Raw genomic sequence first — 18,059 nt, 5'->3', positions numbered from 1 at the left:
TTTATAGACAAGCCGAGCGTGGTCGGTCCGTCCACGGCGGACGGACACGCTCACAGTTAAAAAGAAGGGGGGAAAGGAGAGAGAGAGACATAAGGAGGAATAAGAAGACAATGAGAAATGAAGAGGAGAAAAGGTCAAAGGTTGCCTCCCCGCCCCCCGCCGGCACACACTTTCCCCTTTTTTGGTACAAAGTAGGAGAGACGGGGAAATAAAAAGGAATGAACAGACTAGGGGGGAAAGCACAATTGTGCCTTACTTACCATAGTCGGAGAGACGAAAGCCGAATTCACTTAAATAATCAACTTTCATAATACTTAATTAATACCTAATTGCAACTGATTGCTCCCCGAATAACAAGTTGGTTCAAAATACTGATGTCATTGCTGCTGACGGTCCTCCCTGGGAATCCACTTGGGCACCAGCTCAGTTCAGTGGCGGAGAGTAGGAAGGGGGAGCGGTCTGGTGTCAGAAGTGGATGGTGATTGGCAGGAGAGCCCTGGCCCCGTGGCCACGCCCCCACCCACCCCCTCCGCTCACCCGACCTCCCCTCCTACTGGCTGGAGGGCAGGTGAAAGAGAGGAGGGAGGGAGACGGCTCAGTCCCTGCCTGGTTGCCTTTGAGGAAGGAGGATGCTCTCTGGGAGAGAGAGGGAAGCCAGCTAGCTCAGAGACAGCCAGCCAGCCAGCCAGCCAGCTGTGCTTCAAGAAGGGAGGGGGGGGTAACGAAAGGGAAAGGAACACTCTCAACACTCTCAGCACACACACTTCCCAAGCCTATTAGGGTTGCTTCCCAGGGGCTGCCTATATTGCCCTGGGTGCTTTCATCTTGTCCAGGAAAATAGAAAAGAAAGGAGCAAGGAGGTGGTGGGATTCAGTATATGAAAACTGGACTTTTTTGAAAAAGAAAAAAAGAGGGGTGGTGGTGGCAGGAAGCAGGCAGGCTGCTCAAGTTACCCCAAGCATCTTGAATTTAGAACTTGCTCCTACTTATATCATGACCCATTTGCTCCCCCCCCCCATCCTGTGCCTGCTGCACACTGGACTCTCTGGCTGCGCCTTTCTGAAGGAACATGTTCCTGTGGATTCCTGAGCTTTGGAATTCATGTTCATAACTTTGCATATTGCATATAGTTTTAAGCCACTTTGAGACCCGGGTGGCAAAAGCCGGGATATACATTTATAAAATATAATGATGGCGGCAATGAAGCAAATGCCCTGCCAATTTTAAATTTTTCCAGAGGCTGGGTGCTCTCCCCCTTCTAGCAAAAACAAGCCCTGCTACAAGGCCAGATTCCACCCATTCCTGCAGCCTTGCACACAAGCCCACCAGAGTTTCACCAGCTTGCTCACCGTCCAGCGCCAATTTGTGACTTCAAAAAAAAGAGAGGAAAAAAATTGTTTATAAAGTTTCTCTGGCTGGTGGCCTGTAGGTTGATTCTTACTCACCACAGGCAACCAGCCAAATGGCACATTAAAACACATTCAGCGCTCACTTAGTTTGTGGGAAAATACCTTTTGGGTTACACCTTTCAGAGTCACGCTTTCAACCACCTACCCCCGCCAAAAAAACCCCTACCCATATCACCTAATCCAGTATCGTCAGGATCTGCACATTCTAGTTACAGATAACTGTTCCCCGTCACAACAGAAGACTTATTCCCGAATCTTAAGAACCTAAGAAAAGCCCTGCTTGATCAGACTAGGAGACTCTCTAGCCCAAGAGTTTGTTCCCTTCACTGGCCAGCCATAGCCATCGGAGAGCTGCTAAACAGGCCTTGAAGGAAACAGCCTTTCCCTGCTCTTGCTCTCCAGGAATTGCTATGCAGCAGGTACACTGCTGCTGAGCATGGAGTCTCCATTTAGCTCAATGGCTGCTGAAAGACCTCTCCACAAATAAACTCCCCCCAAAAGAACCATGATGAAATATTTCCAAATATGGACTGGGGGCCAGTTAGCACCATCTACCACCTCAGTGTTACCAGACATGGTTTTCCCCACACTGCTGAGGCCTTGGACTATCCTATCCTATTCTTACTATTCTTACTTTTATTTCCTCCAAGGAGCTCAAGGAGGCAAACATGCTACTCTCCCTGATTTATTCTCACAACCACCCTGCGAGGTAGGTTAGGCTGAGAGACGGGGGCTATATTCAGTGCTAGTCCTAGAGTAGACCCACTAAACTTAATGGGCACAGCTAACTTTAGTTCATTAATTTCAATGGGTCTACTCTGCATAGGATTTGGCTGGATACCACATAGCGGCTGGCCCAAAGGCATATTCAGTGAGCGTTGCAGCTGAGTGGGGATTTGAACTCTGGTCTCCCAGGTCCTAACCCAACACACCCCGCTCTGGCCTAAGCGGGGGAAAAAGAGGCCCCACCCAAAGAGGTTGGCTCCAGATGCACGTCCGTGTAAACAAGGGAAGAATTAAGCTCTGGCGCACAGGCACAGCGAGTAAACACGAACTAATGGATCTTGAACATTGCATTTATTAAAGGATCACTCAACAGGAGATTTTTTTTTATTTTTATTCTGTTTTAGAAAGTACTCTCAAGCTTGTGAGGTGTTTTGCAGGGAAAAGGGGATGTTTTCCACCTCTGTTCTTTGTAGGAGGGAGGAGGAAGAGTTTCTGCTTTTCTTGCAGTTATGCAAAAATGTGCCCTTATTCCTCCTCCACCACCCAATAAGCAAATGGCAGCTGGTGCTCTTGCACAGGCAAACCTCCTAAAGGTATCTCAAGCTACTCTGTTGCCAACAAAGGGGAGTCAAGTCCTGGTTGGCCTGACTCTCACAGGAAAATGCTGGGTAAACATGGCCATGTTCCAGAACTGTTGTGTTCAGAAACTGTCAGAAGGACATGAGAATAGCTCCGCTGGATCAGGCCAGGGGCCTGTCTAATCCAGTATCCTGTACCCTGTAATGGGCAGCCAGGATAGCCCCCAAAATATCTACCGTTTCTGTCTATCTATCTGTGTCCAATAATCAAAACGTGCACCTGCTCTGTTCTTAGCTCTCATGGCTAATAACCACTGATGCACTTACTTCCCTCCCCCCTTCCCACACATTCCTCTAAGCTCTTTTGATAACTACTTCTGCTCCTGAGCACCACAACAACATCCTGTGGCCGTGAATTCCACAGGTCAATTACATATTGCTTGGAGAATGTCCTTCCTCCAGCCCATACTGGGTGCACGGTCAATAGGTTTTGCCTGATAACCTGTAGCCTATGCATCAGTGAACAAACCTCTATCGTGTGTCCTCCCTCCTTAAATACCCACTTCTTACTAATCTCCCATGGATTTAAATCAATAGGGTGAAGGGCTGGGCACAGAGTACATCCTGTGCCTCTTGAACAGGACTTGGTGCAGGTCACCTGGGCAGCAACGTCATGTTTGAGTGAGTGCAGGCTTTGGAACAACACCATTACTGCTCTGGAGTGAGAGAAGAAAAGAAAAGCCAGGCACCCCGAAAAGACTCATTGAATTTAATGGACCTAATTTAGGCTCCATTTGCAGAGTGGCAGGGGCAACCCAATCAGATGGACGGGGTACAAATAATAAATCATCATTATTATTACTATACACATAAAGCAGTACCATACAACTTTTAACACTCATGGCTTCCCTCTGCCAAAGAACTCTGGGAACTGTAGTTTGGGAAGGCGCTGAAAGTTGCTAGGAGATTCCTATTCTCCTTACAGAGCTATAGTTCCCAGAGCTCCTTGGGAAGAAAGATTGCCTGTTAAACCACTCTGGGAACTGCAGCTCTGTGTGGGGGAATAGGGGTCTCCTAAGAACTCTCAGCACCTTTCGCAAACTACAGTTCTCAGGATTCTTTGGGGGAAGCTGTGACTGGTTGAAGTGCTATGGTGCTGCTTTAAATGTAGACTGCAGATGGGCCCGACACAATTCAGGACGGCCACACTCCCACATGTTTCCCAGGCAAGCCAAACCAGTTAGCCATGAGGAGACCGCAGGCGTCAGGATAAAAACAGGCCTGAGCAGCCAATGACACCTGATGACTTCAGAGAGCAAGCCAAAGAGTGTCTGGTGTTCAAACAACTCCCTTATCAATCACAACTGCGACTTCATTCATTGGCTAAAAGCACTGACAGATGGAAGCAGCTATTGAACAGAAATTACTTTGAGGAGTACTTGCACATTGTGCTTCTTAACTTCCTTTTTAGAAGGGCTGGCGACCCCCGCCCTAGCGGACTAGGATCCACTTACTTTAATCGGGGAGGAAGAGAAATTAAAAGTGGAAACAAGACAGCGAACTAAAACACTGATTTGCAATGGCAAATCATTGTTTGTAGTCACGTTTCAAAGGCACCCTTCTCAGTTAAAAATACACATACAGTGGTACCTCTGGTTACGTACTTAATTCATTCCAGAGGTCTGTTCTTAACCTGAAACTGTTCTTAGCCTGAAGCACCACTTTAGCTAATGGGGCCTCCCACTGCTGCCGCGTCGCCAGAGCATGATTTCTGTTTTCATCCTGAAGCAAAGTTCTTAACCCGAGGTACTATTTCTGGGTTAGCGGAGTCTGTAACCTGAAGCGTATGTAACCTGAAGTGTATGTAACCTGAGGTACCACTGTACAGGCAACTCCCTATTTGCGCGGGGGTTGTGTTCTGGGTGCATCAGCGGTAGTGCGTACTTTTAGGATAACTTAGAGAGAGACTGGATGGCCATTTCCCATGGGTGCTTTTGTTGAGTTTCCTGCATTGCAGGGGGTTGGACTAGATGACCCCCAGGATCCTATCCAACTCTACTATTCGAAACAGCATCACCCAAGGGAGTTTGGCCCAAGGTCTGCAGAAGAACACGAAATCCATAGGGTGAAAAGCCCACCAAGCAGTGTAAGAAACCCCAAAAGAGTCTGCTGGGGGCTGAGTGTGCTCAGCTGCTACAAAATGCTGATTGATGGTGGTGATGGGAATGAGACGGAGTATTCTATAAAAGGGCAGGGCTGCCTGGCAGGCACTCCTGAACCCCACGTATTGCAACATTTTGTTGTAGGCCATACTTGTGCTTTATTAACACTCATCATGTAAGCAGCAGTCACACATGTGAAAAATCGTTCATAATCAGGGCTCTGCATGCCAAAACTGTGCCCCGCAAGCAGATAATTTGTCAGTGGGCGTGGAACTCAGCCTTCTGAGAATCTCCACTTTCTTTATTAGATGTTTCTAGTCAGGAAGTTGCAAATACGATGGTGTATGTAAGTTTAGGAACAGGGTTTTAATCTCATCTGTGCTGCCCCAGTGTTGTTGGACTACAACTTCCATCATCTCTGAGCACTGGCCGTGCTGGCTGGGGCTGATGGGAGCTGGAGTCCAGCAACATCTGGAAGGTCACAGGATCCCTAGCCCCTGTTTTAACCAACCTTTAAAAAACCAGAGCAGGCACTCATGCAGAGACACACCCTTTCTGGGTGGCGCTTTCAGATCCTCAGAGCCTTTTTTCACGGATGGTGACCCTGTGGCCTCCAAAGGCTGGTAGAACTACAACTCCCAGCATTCCTATCTGTTGAACATGATACCCAGGGCTGATGGGAACTGGAAGCTAGCAATGTCTGAATAGTCCCTGCCCCATCCCTGCTTTCCTTATGAACAGGAGAAACGAAAACATTGTGGAAACACCTGGCAAATCGGCATAATCTATACAAGGGGCAGAACAGAAGTCTTTCCTCCTGGAAAAATGTAAGCGCTAGATTCTTATACGGAACTGGCTGTGTTCCCCTAAATCGGCCTCTGGAATTGAAAGTTGGTATCTCCCAAGCACAAACCCTAAACTATGCTCCAGTAGGAGCATGGGAAAGTGTCGTACACTGAGTCAGATCACTAGTCCACCTTGATCAGTGTTGCCTACACAGACTGGCAGCAGCTCTCTCAAGATTTCAGATAGGGTGTCTCTCCCAGCTTTACCTTGAGATGGTCTAACCACGGATATACATATTGTCCCCCTTTTCCTGTCCCTGTTCCACCACCACCCTGACCTAGGTCCAACCTAACTCGCAACAGAAAGTGCACTTTTTAAAACAGGGTTACTCAGTCTCTCCCCCTTTCCCCAGTTTTTCCCAGCCTCTTCCTCCTTTTAGAAAAAGACCTCTGAATGAAAATGCCTTGAAAGTGGTGGCCCCCCAGCTGGAGACCGACATGCCGATAAATCTGGCTGTCTCTCCCCCTTGTGGCAGGCTGAGCAGAAATCTCTCTCTCTCTCTCTCTCTCTCTGGCAGGCTGAGCAGAAATCTCTCTCTCTCTCTCTCTCTCTCTCTCTCTCTCTCACACACACACACACACACACACACACACACACAAGCTATTTGGAAAGCAAACACTTGCCCCCTGGTTTTAAGCCCAGCCCTTGCCGATCCACCCAGCCAAGTACAGGATGTTTAAAGAGAAGCAGAAAAAACCCCAACCTGCACAAAATACCTATTTAATCAGGTAAATAATCTGTCCATTTGTTTTAAAGAGAGAGGCTTAGGTCTATTTACCCAACACGCCTAGGAACTCTCCCCTCACATTCTTTCCTTCTTTTATAAAATAGCAACTTTTTTTTAAAAAAAAAAACAACAACGCAGAGAAAGGAAGACCTGCAGAGGAGAAGTACATTAGATGTGCAGGTGAGTCCGTGCATGTGCAAGCACAGAGTCCTGGGCTTCCTTCCTGCCCCCCACCTCCCGCCACCAGGTAAAAGGAAAAGAGGTCCAGATTTATGCAGGGGAGTTATGGCGGCATGTTTAATTAACGTTTCTGGATTGTGACAAGGCTGCGTAAGACCCTATAAAAATTCAGGGCGAGCCGCACAGCTCTGCCCCAGGCTTCCTTTGGCGCGGAGTGTGCGCTGTGCAGCTCGCACGTGGAACACACGTCGGAGGGAGAGAAATTCCCTCACGTGGACAAAGTTCAACCTCTTCTCAACCACGCAAGCGTCTCCGCCGCTCACTGCAAATCCCCTGTGCTGCCTCCCCTCCGATGTCTGCTGTGCCTGACTCGCTACAACCTGTACAAACCAGCCACTGGGCTGCTTCCCACTCCTGTACAGCCCCTGGCACACGGGCATATTCATCTCGGCCCGCTTCCTGGCTCCTGGACCCATTTGGCGAATGGCCATGGTTGAGCCTCAGAGGGGGTGGTTTGTTTCAGAAGTGTAGGACCCTGTCAGGCACTCTGGTTGTCTCTGGGACCAATGGTCAGAGGTGAATATTTAGGGGGCCACAGGTGCCTCGTCCTTGACCTGCAGGAATAGTTTTCCTCAAGTGTGTGCCTCAGTGGGCTTCCTTTCCCCATCCACACCCCTTCAAGTAGATGTACTTTGCTGGTGGGGGGGAGAGAAATGGGTAGCAAAACCATTCCCCCCCTCCATAGGGTGTTGACTGCTTTTAATTATTCAAGGCCTGCCAAGTGTTCAGAAACTCAGATGAAAGGTGATCAGGGCAGACGAGGGATGATTATTAATGATTAATAATTATTATTGTTATGGAGGCACAATGATTCCAGAGGTGCTGCGGCAAAAGCGGCGAGGGCAGTCGCATTGGTGGCATTCCCAAAAGCTACGGGTTCAAGCCGTGCCTGTAGCCGTACCAAACGTCCACCCCAGATCCCAACCCTTCCGTACATCGTTATTTATTTAAATTAAAGAATGCTGCCAAGTTCCTGGGATTCCAGGCAAGGTGCAAAGCAAACAAAAGAAGCTGGTCGTTAAATGAAAACTCGACGTTACCAATAAAAAGAAAAACAGCAAGGATGTAAATCCTCTTGACATCCAGATTATCCATCAAAAGGGCCTCTCATGAGGAAGGATCTGTACCGTCTTGAAAAAGATTTGGAGGGCTTTGCATAGGCAGGTCTCATTGGACTCGAGAGAATGATGGTCCGGTGCTAAGAAGGATGAGAAGACTTGGCAGCAGGTTCAAAGGGCTTTAGCGGATTTGGGAATAGCAGATCACCTTCAGAGCATTCAGGACAGCCATCCTGGTGCCTGGAAGCTTATACAATGCTCCTAACCAGAGGTAGCTAACCTGCATCCCCACAGATGTTGTTAGACTACAACTCCCATTATCCCCTGAATGCTGATGGCTGGTGGGAGTTGGTGTCTAACAAAATATGGAGGGACAGCCAGGGTCAGCCAGCCCTTGTCCTAGTCAATCAGGAAGCAATGCTGGAAGAGAATCAGGGTTCAGGAATGGGCAGCAGGCTTGGCACATTGTAGGACAGATAAGGCCCTGGGTTCTCCACCTTGCAGCCTCCAGGGCCAGTGTAATGTCCGGAGGGAAGACACAGCACATGGCAACCAGGAGCTCAAAGATGGAACAAGGCTCCATGCCTCCCCTCCACCACAATGTGTAGAGAGACACAGAGGGAACACACAGAACTTTCCTTCTTTTTAACTTACGAAGCAGCCGTCATGTCTCAGGGTCTCATCCTTACTGTACAGTGGACGCTTGGGTTGCGAACGTGATCCATGTGGGATGCATGTTCGCAACCTGCAGCGTTTACAACCTGCGTCTGCGCATGTCGCAATTCGGCGCTTCTGCACAAAGCGCAATTTAGCACTTCAGTGCATGTGTGACTGCCGAAACCCAGAAGTAACCTGTTCCGGTACTTCCAGGTTTCAGCGGTCCGCAACCCGAAAAAACGCAACCTGAAGCGGCTGTAACCCGAGGTATGACTGTATTGTCACACATTTCCTTGCCACTTACTCAGAGCTGCCTTCCCACTCTCTATGGGTTTTCCCTCCTTGCCCCAGATGACGTCTCTAAATAAGTTTGATTCCACAAATCTGGCTCCTGGGAGCACTGCGCTCTCTTTCTGGCTCCTTCCCTAGATTGGGAAGTCTATTAGGCAAATCGAGTTGTCCTATTTTAAGTCAATTCCTTGTTTTGTTTGATTCATATTTCGTCAAGAGAGGCGCCTGGAGGCCTCCAGGCCTGGGCGTCAGGCACAGCAGGCAATCGGTGCTCTCTTTCCCGCCGATTCCACCTCTTTTCCCTCCTTGATATGGTTTCAGTTGCTTCACTGCCAGCATGACATGGCAGACAGATGTTGCCAAAGCCCGACACTTTGAGTATCAGTGTACAGGGCAGGGTCCCCTAAAGCAAGCGGGCCGGCAGGATTGCAGGATCCTAGTTCACTGCGCCTACTAGTCATCTGCTACAGTAGTTTAACAACCTTCTTTTTCCTCTAGTTTCCAACCCCTGTGATCCGAGATGGAGGGCAGCCTGCCTCTCCTTACCTGGCCCCTGTGCCCTCTGCACTTCCATCTCCCCAGCAGGGCAAAAGAAGCTAGGAAGTAACTTTGCAGGCTGTGATTCCTATTGTAGCTTCATTCAACACTCGAACAAAAAACAGAGTATGTAGGGGCAGATTCCCAAAATTAAAGCAACTGGCCAGAATCACTGGGAACAACAAGACATGACCAGGAAGCCACAAGGTTCCCTCAAGAGGTCAGTCCTATTTTAAGAGCGTGGCACCTACACAACAGTTTGCTCCTTGACGAGGTCTCTGTAGCACATGTGTTTCAAGAGACTTCTGCTGCCCACAGGCACAAAAAAAGGGCAGGATGGTGGTCCTGCTGGCAGAATTCAACCTTCTCCTTTCAAGGAATAGGACAAGGAATAGGATGGAGCATTCTCCAGACTCAGAGCATGTCTGAATGCCCCAGGAAAAGGGAGCAAATATCTAGCTGGAAAAAGAGTGTGATCCACCAATGCCCAGATCAGGCAAGCCACGTGGGAAACTGTGTTACTGTCTTCAACCCTGTGCAGATATCATGGAGGGGATGGTCTGTTCTAGAGGAGGAGTGGAAGCAAATTGGGGAGTTGGACCTGGAGGGCTCAGAGACCTGAGAGGGGGAGATTCAGACCCCAGGGAAGGACCAAAGGAACACCCCACCCTTACGACTACAGCCTTCCCACTCTGTGGAGGCGACTGAGTCCACAGATGCTGAGATGCCAGCACAGGTGTAGGCAAACCACACAGAGCCAACCCACCCCAAGGACTGCCTGTTGGCTTGCCCAGCCCCAGGACTCCAGCCGCTTGCCATGCAGCCAGCAGTGTCTGTCCTGCTCTTCAAAAGGCAGTCACAGGAAGTATGTTGCTTGTTAGATCAACATCTCAGCTTGTGCTTAGCCATGGGCCTTACCTCTGAGATACCTGCTGAACCTTGTAAATGGTAGCATGTCTTATGTACGCATCTGATTTGAGCAGCAAAGCCTTTGGCAGAACCAGAGCTGGAAGTTCGGGTTCCTCGTCTGGTAGGAAGTGCCAGAACACTTATAATGAGAGTTGGGCCATTGGTCAACCTAGCTCAGTATTGTCTACACTGACTGGCAGTGGTTCTCCAGGGCTTCAGAGGGGGATCTCTCCCAGCTCTACCTGGAGATGCTGGGATTGAACATGGGACCTTCTGCAAGCAAAGCAGGTGCTGTACTACTGGGCTACAAATCTAGGAAGGTCTCCTTGTAAACTTCTGCCAAACATGGGCAGGAACAGCTTCTGGAGTGCGTTGGCATAATTGCTTTTGTCCCAAAGAAGACACTTCCGCTGTCAGCTTGTCAGGAGCACTAGAACCCTTCTAGTTTGTGACCTGCTACACATTGAGGAAGCGGAAAGACAGTGGATGAAGACCCAGGTTTCAGTTACGTTTCGCACACTGCAGTGGCCAGTGTTTTTTCTCTCAACCTGGTAGGACTATTTTAGCTTCTGCTCTTTGCTTGAGTCTATGATTCAGTTATCTATGATTCTAAGATCACACCATAATAATAATAATAATAATAATAATAATAATAATAATAATAATAATTTATTTAAAAGCTACCCATCTGACTTACATTTAAAGCACATGGCTTCCCCCAAAGAATCCTGGGAACTGCAGTTCACCCCTCACAAAACCGCAATTCACAGCACCCTTAACAAACTGCAGTTCCCAGGATTCTTTAGGGGAAGCCATGTGCTTCAAATGCATGGTATGGATGCAACCTAAAGCACATGGGAGTTTTCTCCACTGTCTACCTCCCTTCTGATGCACTGTCTGGATTATCTTCTCTTCCCAGTTTTGAGGAACCATGCATAGCACCCTGGTATCCCTCCAGGATGTGAGGCCTAAGGACACAGCTGCCCCTTAAGACATAAAGTCAGAAGTTGACAACCTTCAGGCTCACTGTCTGCTGCTACTTTTTGCAACTTTTCGTGGAGCATCCACTCCCTCCCTCCCTCCCTGCACAGGCTTTCTTCCCAGTCCTTCCACTTGGGATCTATGATACTTTAGGGACAGCCTCAATAAATCTGAGATGCTTGGGAGAGGCCTGGCTTAGGGTATTTGCTAAATGGGTGACAAAGGAAGGAACAAACAACAAACAAACAAACAAACAAACAAACAAACAAACAAACATACAAACAGGCATTGGCGAGGCTGGATTATTAAAGGAGATTGTCTTTACTGCCCAGTTACTCTTGCAACGAAAAGCAAGCAATGCATGTCTCCAGGCAAAGGAGCATGTGGAATTAAACTATTTTTGAGCTTCTGGAAAGATTCTGCCTCAGGTCTAGCCACGCCAGGATAGAAACTGCTGCCTGAAAACTGTTAACGTGTGCACAAGTTAAAGCAGGTTACGCAAGAAAAGGGATCAAGTTTGCGTTTTTGTTGTAAGCTGAAAAACGAACAAACTTTTTTTCTAAATGATTAAGGTGCACCAGTGGCATAGCGTGGGTTACCGGTGCCCAGGGCGGGGCAAGTGCTGTGCCCCCTCTGGTGGAATGGGCAGCTGGGGTGAAGGCACGCAGTGGGGGCATGTGTGGAGCCAGCACGGAGAGTGAACGGAGTCCAGGAGGTGCTTTCCCATCTTCTTCTTCCTCCTTCCTCGGGGGGCAGTGCGGGTGGCAGCGGCAAGGCAGGGGGGTTGGGGGCACATTGTTAGGTACCCGTGCTGGTAGAGCAGAGGGAAAGAGAGGAGAATGGCTGGCTTGGAGTGGAGGCAGGCAGGTGGACAGCAAGCGAGCAGCTGGGCTAGCTGCTTGTACTCCAGTAGCGGCTTCTGGCATGTACATGGAGCGCCCGCCCCCCTGCTCTCCTTCCCTCCCCGCAGGCCCAACGCTTTGTGCACTGTTCAAGGATAGCCAGACCAACCTCGTCTCTCAGCCAGCCCAGGGTTGGGGTCTCCATGGGTCCCTTTAGCAGCCATGAGGCGGAGGAGGCACTGCCTGAACCCCAAAGATCTAGCCTGGGCCTGGCTTGCCTCCCCGTAGCTCTGGAAGGTAGCAGGAGCTCAGCCACACAGCATCAATGAGGGAGACTGCTGTGGGGGTGCCTGGTTGCGCCCTTCAGAATTATGCAACCGGGGCAATCATTGCTACGCCACTGGGGTGTGCACTTTAGAGCAAATTGTGCTAAATGTCCTCCTGCTGTTTCCAACAACACTGTGCTGGTCCGGGGGGGGGGGGAGGTTACCGTGGGGTGAGGACCTGAGTTGAGGGTCGGCAGACAGTCCTCCTCGGGCGAAGCGGGGTCCACAGCAGGAAGCCGGGCAAGGACAGGAACTCTGGGGGAAACAGGACTGGATGCTGGCCGAAACAGCTCATCAACAACGTTGCTCCCGCAACCTGGGACCGGGCTGACTGGCCTTTATCTTCTCTGAGGCCAGGGGTGGTCCCGGCCCCCAGGAGACCCACCTCTCCTGGCCTTAAGGCGAACACTCCTCCTGGGAGAAACCAGTTCCCTTCGCCTCTCTGCCCTGAGCCTCTGCAGTTCAGGAGAGGCTGAAGGGTTACTGGGCCCAGGGGGAGACTCACCTGTAGGCACTGAGTCCTCAACCACCTCTGGAGCCAGAGTGGATTCATCTGGTGCCTGCTCCTGAGGATCCGGCACAGGTGCAGGCGCTTCAGAATCAAGGCCCTGCCCCAGTTCAGCCGGCCCTGGAGGCAGGGAATCCTGTGCAGGCTGGGATTCCTCCGGTTCAGCCTCTGAATCAGATTCCCAGGCCATCACAAACCAGTTCTGACCATTTCCGACTCTGGTCCCACCCATTACTGGCATATGGCCCTTGGAAGCTTGCCCAGGAAGAAATGTGGCCCTCTGATGGAAAAAAGGTCCCCCCATCACTTCTGATGTTAAGCACGAGTTCTCAGATTAAAAGCACATGCGGATAACTAGCAAAATAAATGGAAATGAAGGAAGTAGGGTGGTGCCAGGGTGATACCAAGGATCTTGGGGTGTTTGGGGGGGGGGGAGAGGCAGAAGTGGAGGACTGGGGGGAGGAGAGTGTGAGGCAGACGTAGCGATTGCATTATCGAAGGAGGCTGGCTTGGCATCACCATGCAATCGCCTTGGTAATCCTGTTAGCCAGCAATCTCCATTCCGAAAGAGCTTCATTTCTTTGTGAATATTTGTAAACTAGATATCTAATGGAAAATTATAGGAAAATTATAGTGAAATTCATGACGAAGAAATCCGATTAGCCCTAATTCAATTATGCCATCTTAGCCCACACTGCACATTTCCCATTTTTTCCCCATAAATACCAATGCCAGGGGTCTGGGTAATCAAATAAAATTGAAAATCATCTTCCCATTAAATTCAATTAGCTGCAATTTCTAAAGCCTATCAGAGATTTTAATTACTAAATTATAAAATTCTCCAATGCTAAATTGAAACAAAAAAAATGACACATCCTTGAGTTTCAAAAAATAAAAAGAAAGGGAAAATAACAAGAAAAACCTTTTTTTAAAAAAAATCCTCCCAGTCTTTTTGGTCCACAGCATATGTTAAATGAAAGAGCTTTGTTTTCTGCCAAAAGCTAAAAGCAAGGGAGAGGACGGCACATTTTGTGCTGAAAAACTAGGAGTGTCTGAAATGGACCATCCTCCCTCAAAATGATGCTTGAACAAAATCAATCCATTAAGACCTTGCAGGTTAGACATCAGGGTTTTGGCTCTTAGTTTACCTGCTGTGCAGCTGACTCAGAGGCCACTAGTCTGAGGAGGGTGGGAAATTCAGGTCCTTTTGAGTACAAACATGTCACAGACTAATATCCTCTTTCTCTTGGGAATCACAGAACACTAAAGAGCCAATCCAGTACCACTGTCAGCTTATATAGCCTCAAGATTTGCTGGTGCTCCCTCAGTCCAGGCAAACTCAATCTTGAGTTGAGTTGATCTCCCTCATCTGTTTGCTGGGTCTTTCCTGGGCAACCTTTGGGGGGAGGCCCAGAGGCAAAAGTGGGCAGGTCAACAAGTGTATATATATATTTAAAAACCTTTGTGCAGTAGACTGCCTTCTACGCACACTCTCGCCACCCACCCCCCTTCCACCATTCAGACAAGCAAAAGACATGGTCAGGATTCAAGGGCGTATCAAAAAACACTCAAGGCAAAGCTAAGCCAGTGAGGGGTTTCTAGTGTGGGGAGATTTCCTAGGGCCAGAGAGGTCTAGAGGGCCACAGTTGCCTGCCACACCCCCCCCCGGCCTGAAGTTCCACTGCTCTACCACTACCACCCTCTTCCACCTCCACTGCTTGAAGCACCTTCCTACTTCATCAGTTATCTCAGGCTGGACCTTGCCATCACTCAGTTTTGTGTGCCTGATCCCACAACTAAAGGGAAGAACAGAAATATCTCATTCCTTCCCCCGCCACACTCCCCAGTTTGACTTTCCACACTGTAGATAAAGAATAATGGAGCCGTAGTGTTGGAGAGGGCTTCACTAGTCAACTCGTCCAGCTCCTTCTAGGAACTCAGAGATCTAGAGCAGCCCCAAACCTCCTGCTTTAAGACCCCCAGCAAGGGAGCGCCCACCCCACCACCATTCTAGGAAACTGGTTCCATTAGGTTCCCCCCGATGTCAACCAAAACCTGCCCTCTTGTAGTTTAAGACCTGCAAATCCATTTGTCTAGAGAAAGGTTTCCCAAATTTGGGTCTGCAGCTGTTTTTGGACTACAATTCCCATCATCCGTAGCTAGCAGGACCAGCGGTCAGGGATGATGGAATTGTAGTCCAAAACCAGCTGCAGACCCAAGTTTGGGAAACCCTGGTCTAGAGTCAGATCCCCCTCCCTGCTCCAACATGGTGCCCTCCATCTGCAGAGCATCACACTGGTTAGCCCTGTTCCAGAAAAACGATGGGGAACCTGAAGGCTTCCAGATGTTTTTGAACTCCAGCACACATCTGCTCTAGCCAGCATGCCCAACAGTCAAGGATGTTGGAAATTGAAGTTTGTGGGTTTGGGGTGCCAGTTCCCTACCCCTGACCTAGAGCAGCCTCCCCGTGGTGCTTTACAGATATCATCCCTGGCCATACTGTCTGTGGCTGATGGGAGATGGAGCTCAAGAACATCTGGAGGGCACCAAGTTGGGAAAGGCTGGTATAAAAGCAATGAGCTACTCTATCCCTTTTCAAAGGATAGGGAAACACTTTAGCTCCACTGCGGAAATATCTACTCCTAGGCATATATGGGATGAATACACATATGGGATATTGGAATCCCCAATGTCCCCAGTTGGAGAAGTTAATGTTGCTTGCTTTTCCCTAGTCCTGGTGACACCCAGCAAGGCTCAGACAGTTCCACTTTCTCGACTGGGATGGCTTCGCAAAGACAAAGCTGGAACTCAAGGGGCTCCTTCTGATGTCAGGGATTCCCGACCCTTGCCTGCAATCTGGGGATCCTTCCTGGCCACTTGAAACCAACAAACTCTGTCAGTTTCGAGGCAGTCACTAGGCATATCTGGCTTGCTTTGTGCCACTCTGGCAGAGCTGATACCAAGCTCCATTTGCCAGGCGCCCTGGAGTTGCCAGTCTGGGGAGTCGCCCGCAAACAAAACAAAAAAAGTTAATTATCTCAGCTTTTTTTTTCTTTCTTTAATAAATAAGAGAAACTGGCTGAGCCGGATTCTTCGCAGGGCCCTTTCTCCCCCTTTATCATCCATCAGTTTCTGTGACACATTATTCAAAAGGATATATATATAAAAGTTTTGCAATGTTCAGGATTGTTACTAAATCCTTTTTTCTCGTTCCTGCTTTCCTCCTCCCTGCTTGCTTTGCTTCTTACAGTGCCAGGCAAGCAGGTGGGGGAAATAATAGTAAATAAATGAGTAAGAAAAAGCCCAAAGCCAGGAAGGGGGAGGCTAAGGGGTTGGTCGGCTGCTGCTCCCGCCTCTTCTGTGGGTCGCACAAGAGAGTTGGCACTGGGCCCACCTGCACACCTTGCTTGCCGTCTCGCCCTGGAATGTTAACACGGGCACTGCGGAATTCCCAGATCCTTGCCACCAATTAATCAGAGTCCCTTTGGGGAGCCAGTGCGGTGTCATGATTAAAGTGTCAGGCTTGGGCTGGCGAAGCTGAAATCCTTCCTTCAACTGCAAGGCTCGCTGGGTGCTCTTGCTACCTCTCGGCCAACCAGCACTGCAGGCTTGTTGTGAGGGTATAGTTGCTAGGAGCGGGCAGGGAGTAGAGAGAGAGAGCCACATATTTCTTTGTGGGAAATATTGGGGTAAAAGCCTAAGGAATAAAATGAAACAATTTTTTTGCTCCAGCCAGACTTTGAGGGTCCTGCTTGCAAAGTCATCAGGTCCGTGCAACTTAGGCAAGAAGCAAGGAGCACAGATTTTGTCCAGGCAGGAGCCATGGAGCTCCAAGCAAGCATTGGCCAGCTTGTCTGTGCATCCATGTGGTGCAATGGGTCATCCATGTGGCAGCTGGCTGTAACCTGAAGGTTGGTGGTTGGAGCCCATCCAGCAACGGCTGTGGGCAGGATTCCTGCTTGCATGGAGTTGGTTCAAATGACCATCAGGGTCCCTCCCAACTCTACAATTATATGATTCTATGCACTTTATGGAACATACTTGTGAGTGGAGCACATTCAGCCCAAACTCTGCAAGACCGACATAGCTGACATCTATGCACAGGTGGCAAAGTGGGGGTGGGGGGAGGAAAGGACGCTGCCCCACAACTGCTGTCTCCCTGTGGTTGCTAGGTGGAAAGCCCTTTTCACAAATGTGTATTATGACTGAATAATAAAATACAAGGAATTAAAAGGAGGTGGCAGTCCTAAGCTTGCTTAACTTGCACTAACTCCATCAAAATCAACAGGACTTCAGAGGAGACGATCCAAGTGGGTTTTGATCAGAGTAGACCCTACTGAAATGAATGGCCTTAAGTTAGCTACATCCTTTCATTTAAATGGGTGTGCTCTGAGCAGAAACAACCTATAGAAAAATGTGTCTTAGATGGGAGCATTAATATGAAATATGCCAGAAACCTAACGTCTAACCTAATCTTTCAGAAATCTAACATTGGGGACAAAGCGTGCCCCCTTTCCCCAAAATACACTTTGTTCCTACTGTAGCCCCCAACCCATTGTTCAAAGGGTTTCATGCACTTTTCTGCCACTCTGGAGAAAAACACACCGGCATTACTGATGCCAATGAAAGGCTGTTTCATGCATTCTTCCTCCCCTCCCACTACTTGCCCGGATAGAATCCCCTTGCAGGGGAAACTCCCTACACCATCAGGTACAAAGTGTCGCCCTATAATTTTATGTGACCGCTAGCAGCAGCCCTGATCCATGTGTTCGTAGCAGAGATAAAAGCCTCTTGTGGCTGTGTATCATATATACAAAGGTGAAGCATGGGCTTTCTCCTCTCTTTTAAAAATCTGTTTCTCCTTCCCTGCAAGGAGATTGCATCTGCGTAGGAGTAATACCTGCAAACAGTTTTGCTTTGTTTATTTTCACAGTTTGCTTTCTTGGAAATTTCCTGGCAAAAAGGAAGGGCAGCACAGGCGTAAAGGCCAAGCCTAGAGACTAAAGATGGGAGAATTTGTTAATTTCAGTTTTCTCTCACTTTCTCATTTATCTGATCATATTTGCTTCAGTTCTCCACATCAACTTATGAGCCTGGTTTTCACTAATATAGCACATTTGTCTAAATTATTTTCACTGAAATGTGAATTTCTAGACACCGTAGTATGTGCATTTTTGTGTATATTACTTGGCCAGAAAACCACATTGCAAAATTTGGAAAGTGCAAATTTGGCTGTGTTTTGGTTGGCGGTCGTATTGTCTC

The 18,059-nt window shown here is 48.8% G+C and overlaps 1 protein-coding gene and 1 long non-coding RNA gene across 7 annotated transcripts in view; one reads left to right on the top strand and one right to left on the bottom strand.

The window, feature by feature from the left end:
* Positions 1-18,059, bottom strand: part of CASZ1 (castor zinc finger 1) — a gene marked incomplete at its 3' end in the record, with an annotated part of 444,050 nt that overhangs the window by 126,179 nt on the left and 299,812 nt on the right. Inside the window, exon 1 of one of the 6 annotated variants that reach the window (XM_081870663.1) lies at positions 261-442. The exons of 4 other annotated variants lie outside the window; for them this stretch is intronic. In XM_081870663.1, the coding sequence (XP_081726789.1) occupies positions 261-309 (49 nt within the window). In that variant the 5' untranslated portion in view covers positions 310-442. Of the gene's footprint in view, positions 1-260; positions 443-18,059 lie in introns of those variants that run through there. One more of the 6 variants, XM_081870660.1, reaches the window with a different exon arrangement.
* Positions 4,331-10,177, top strand: LOC309347100. The gene is made up of 3 exons (XR_014158850.1): positions 4,331-5,702; positions 9,193-9,297; positions 9,948-10,177. It is a non-coding gene; the product is annotated as an uncharacterized lncRNA (long non-coding RNA).

This window comes from Podarcis erhardii, assembly GCF_964252035.2.
Source record: "Podarcis erhardii genome assembly, chromosome: 7".
NCBI classification, from domain to species: Eukaryota; Metazoa; Chordata; class Lepidosauria; order Squamata; family Lacertidae; genus Podarcis; species Podarcis erhardii.
This window is presented reverse-complemented; position numbering and strand designations above follow the sequence as displayed.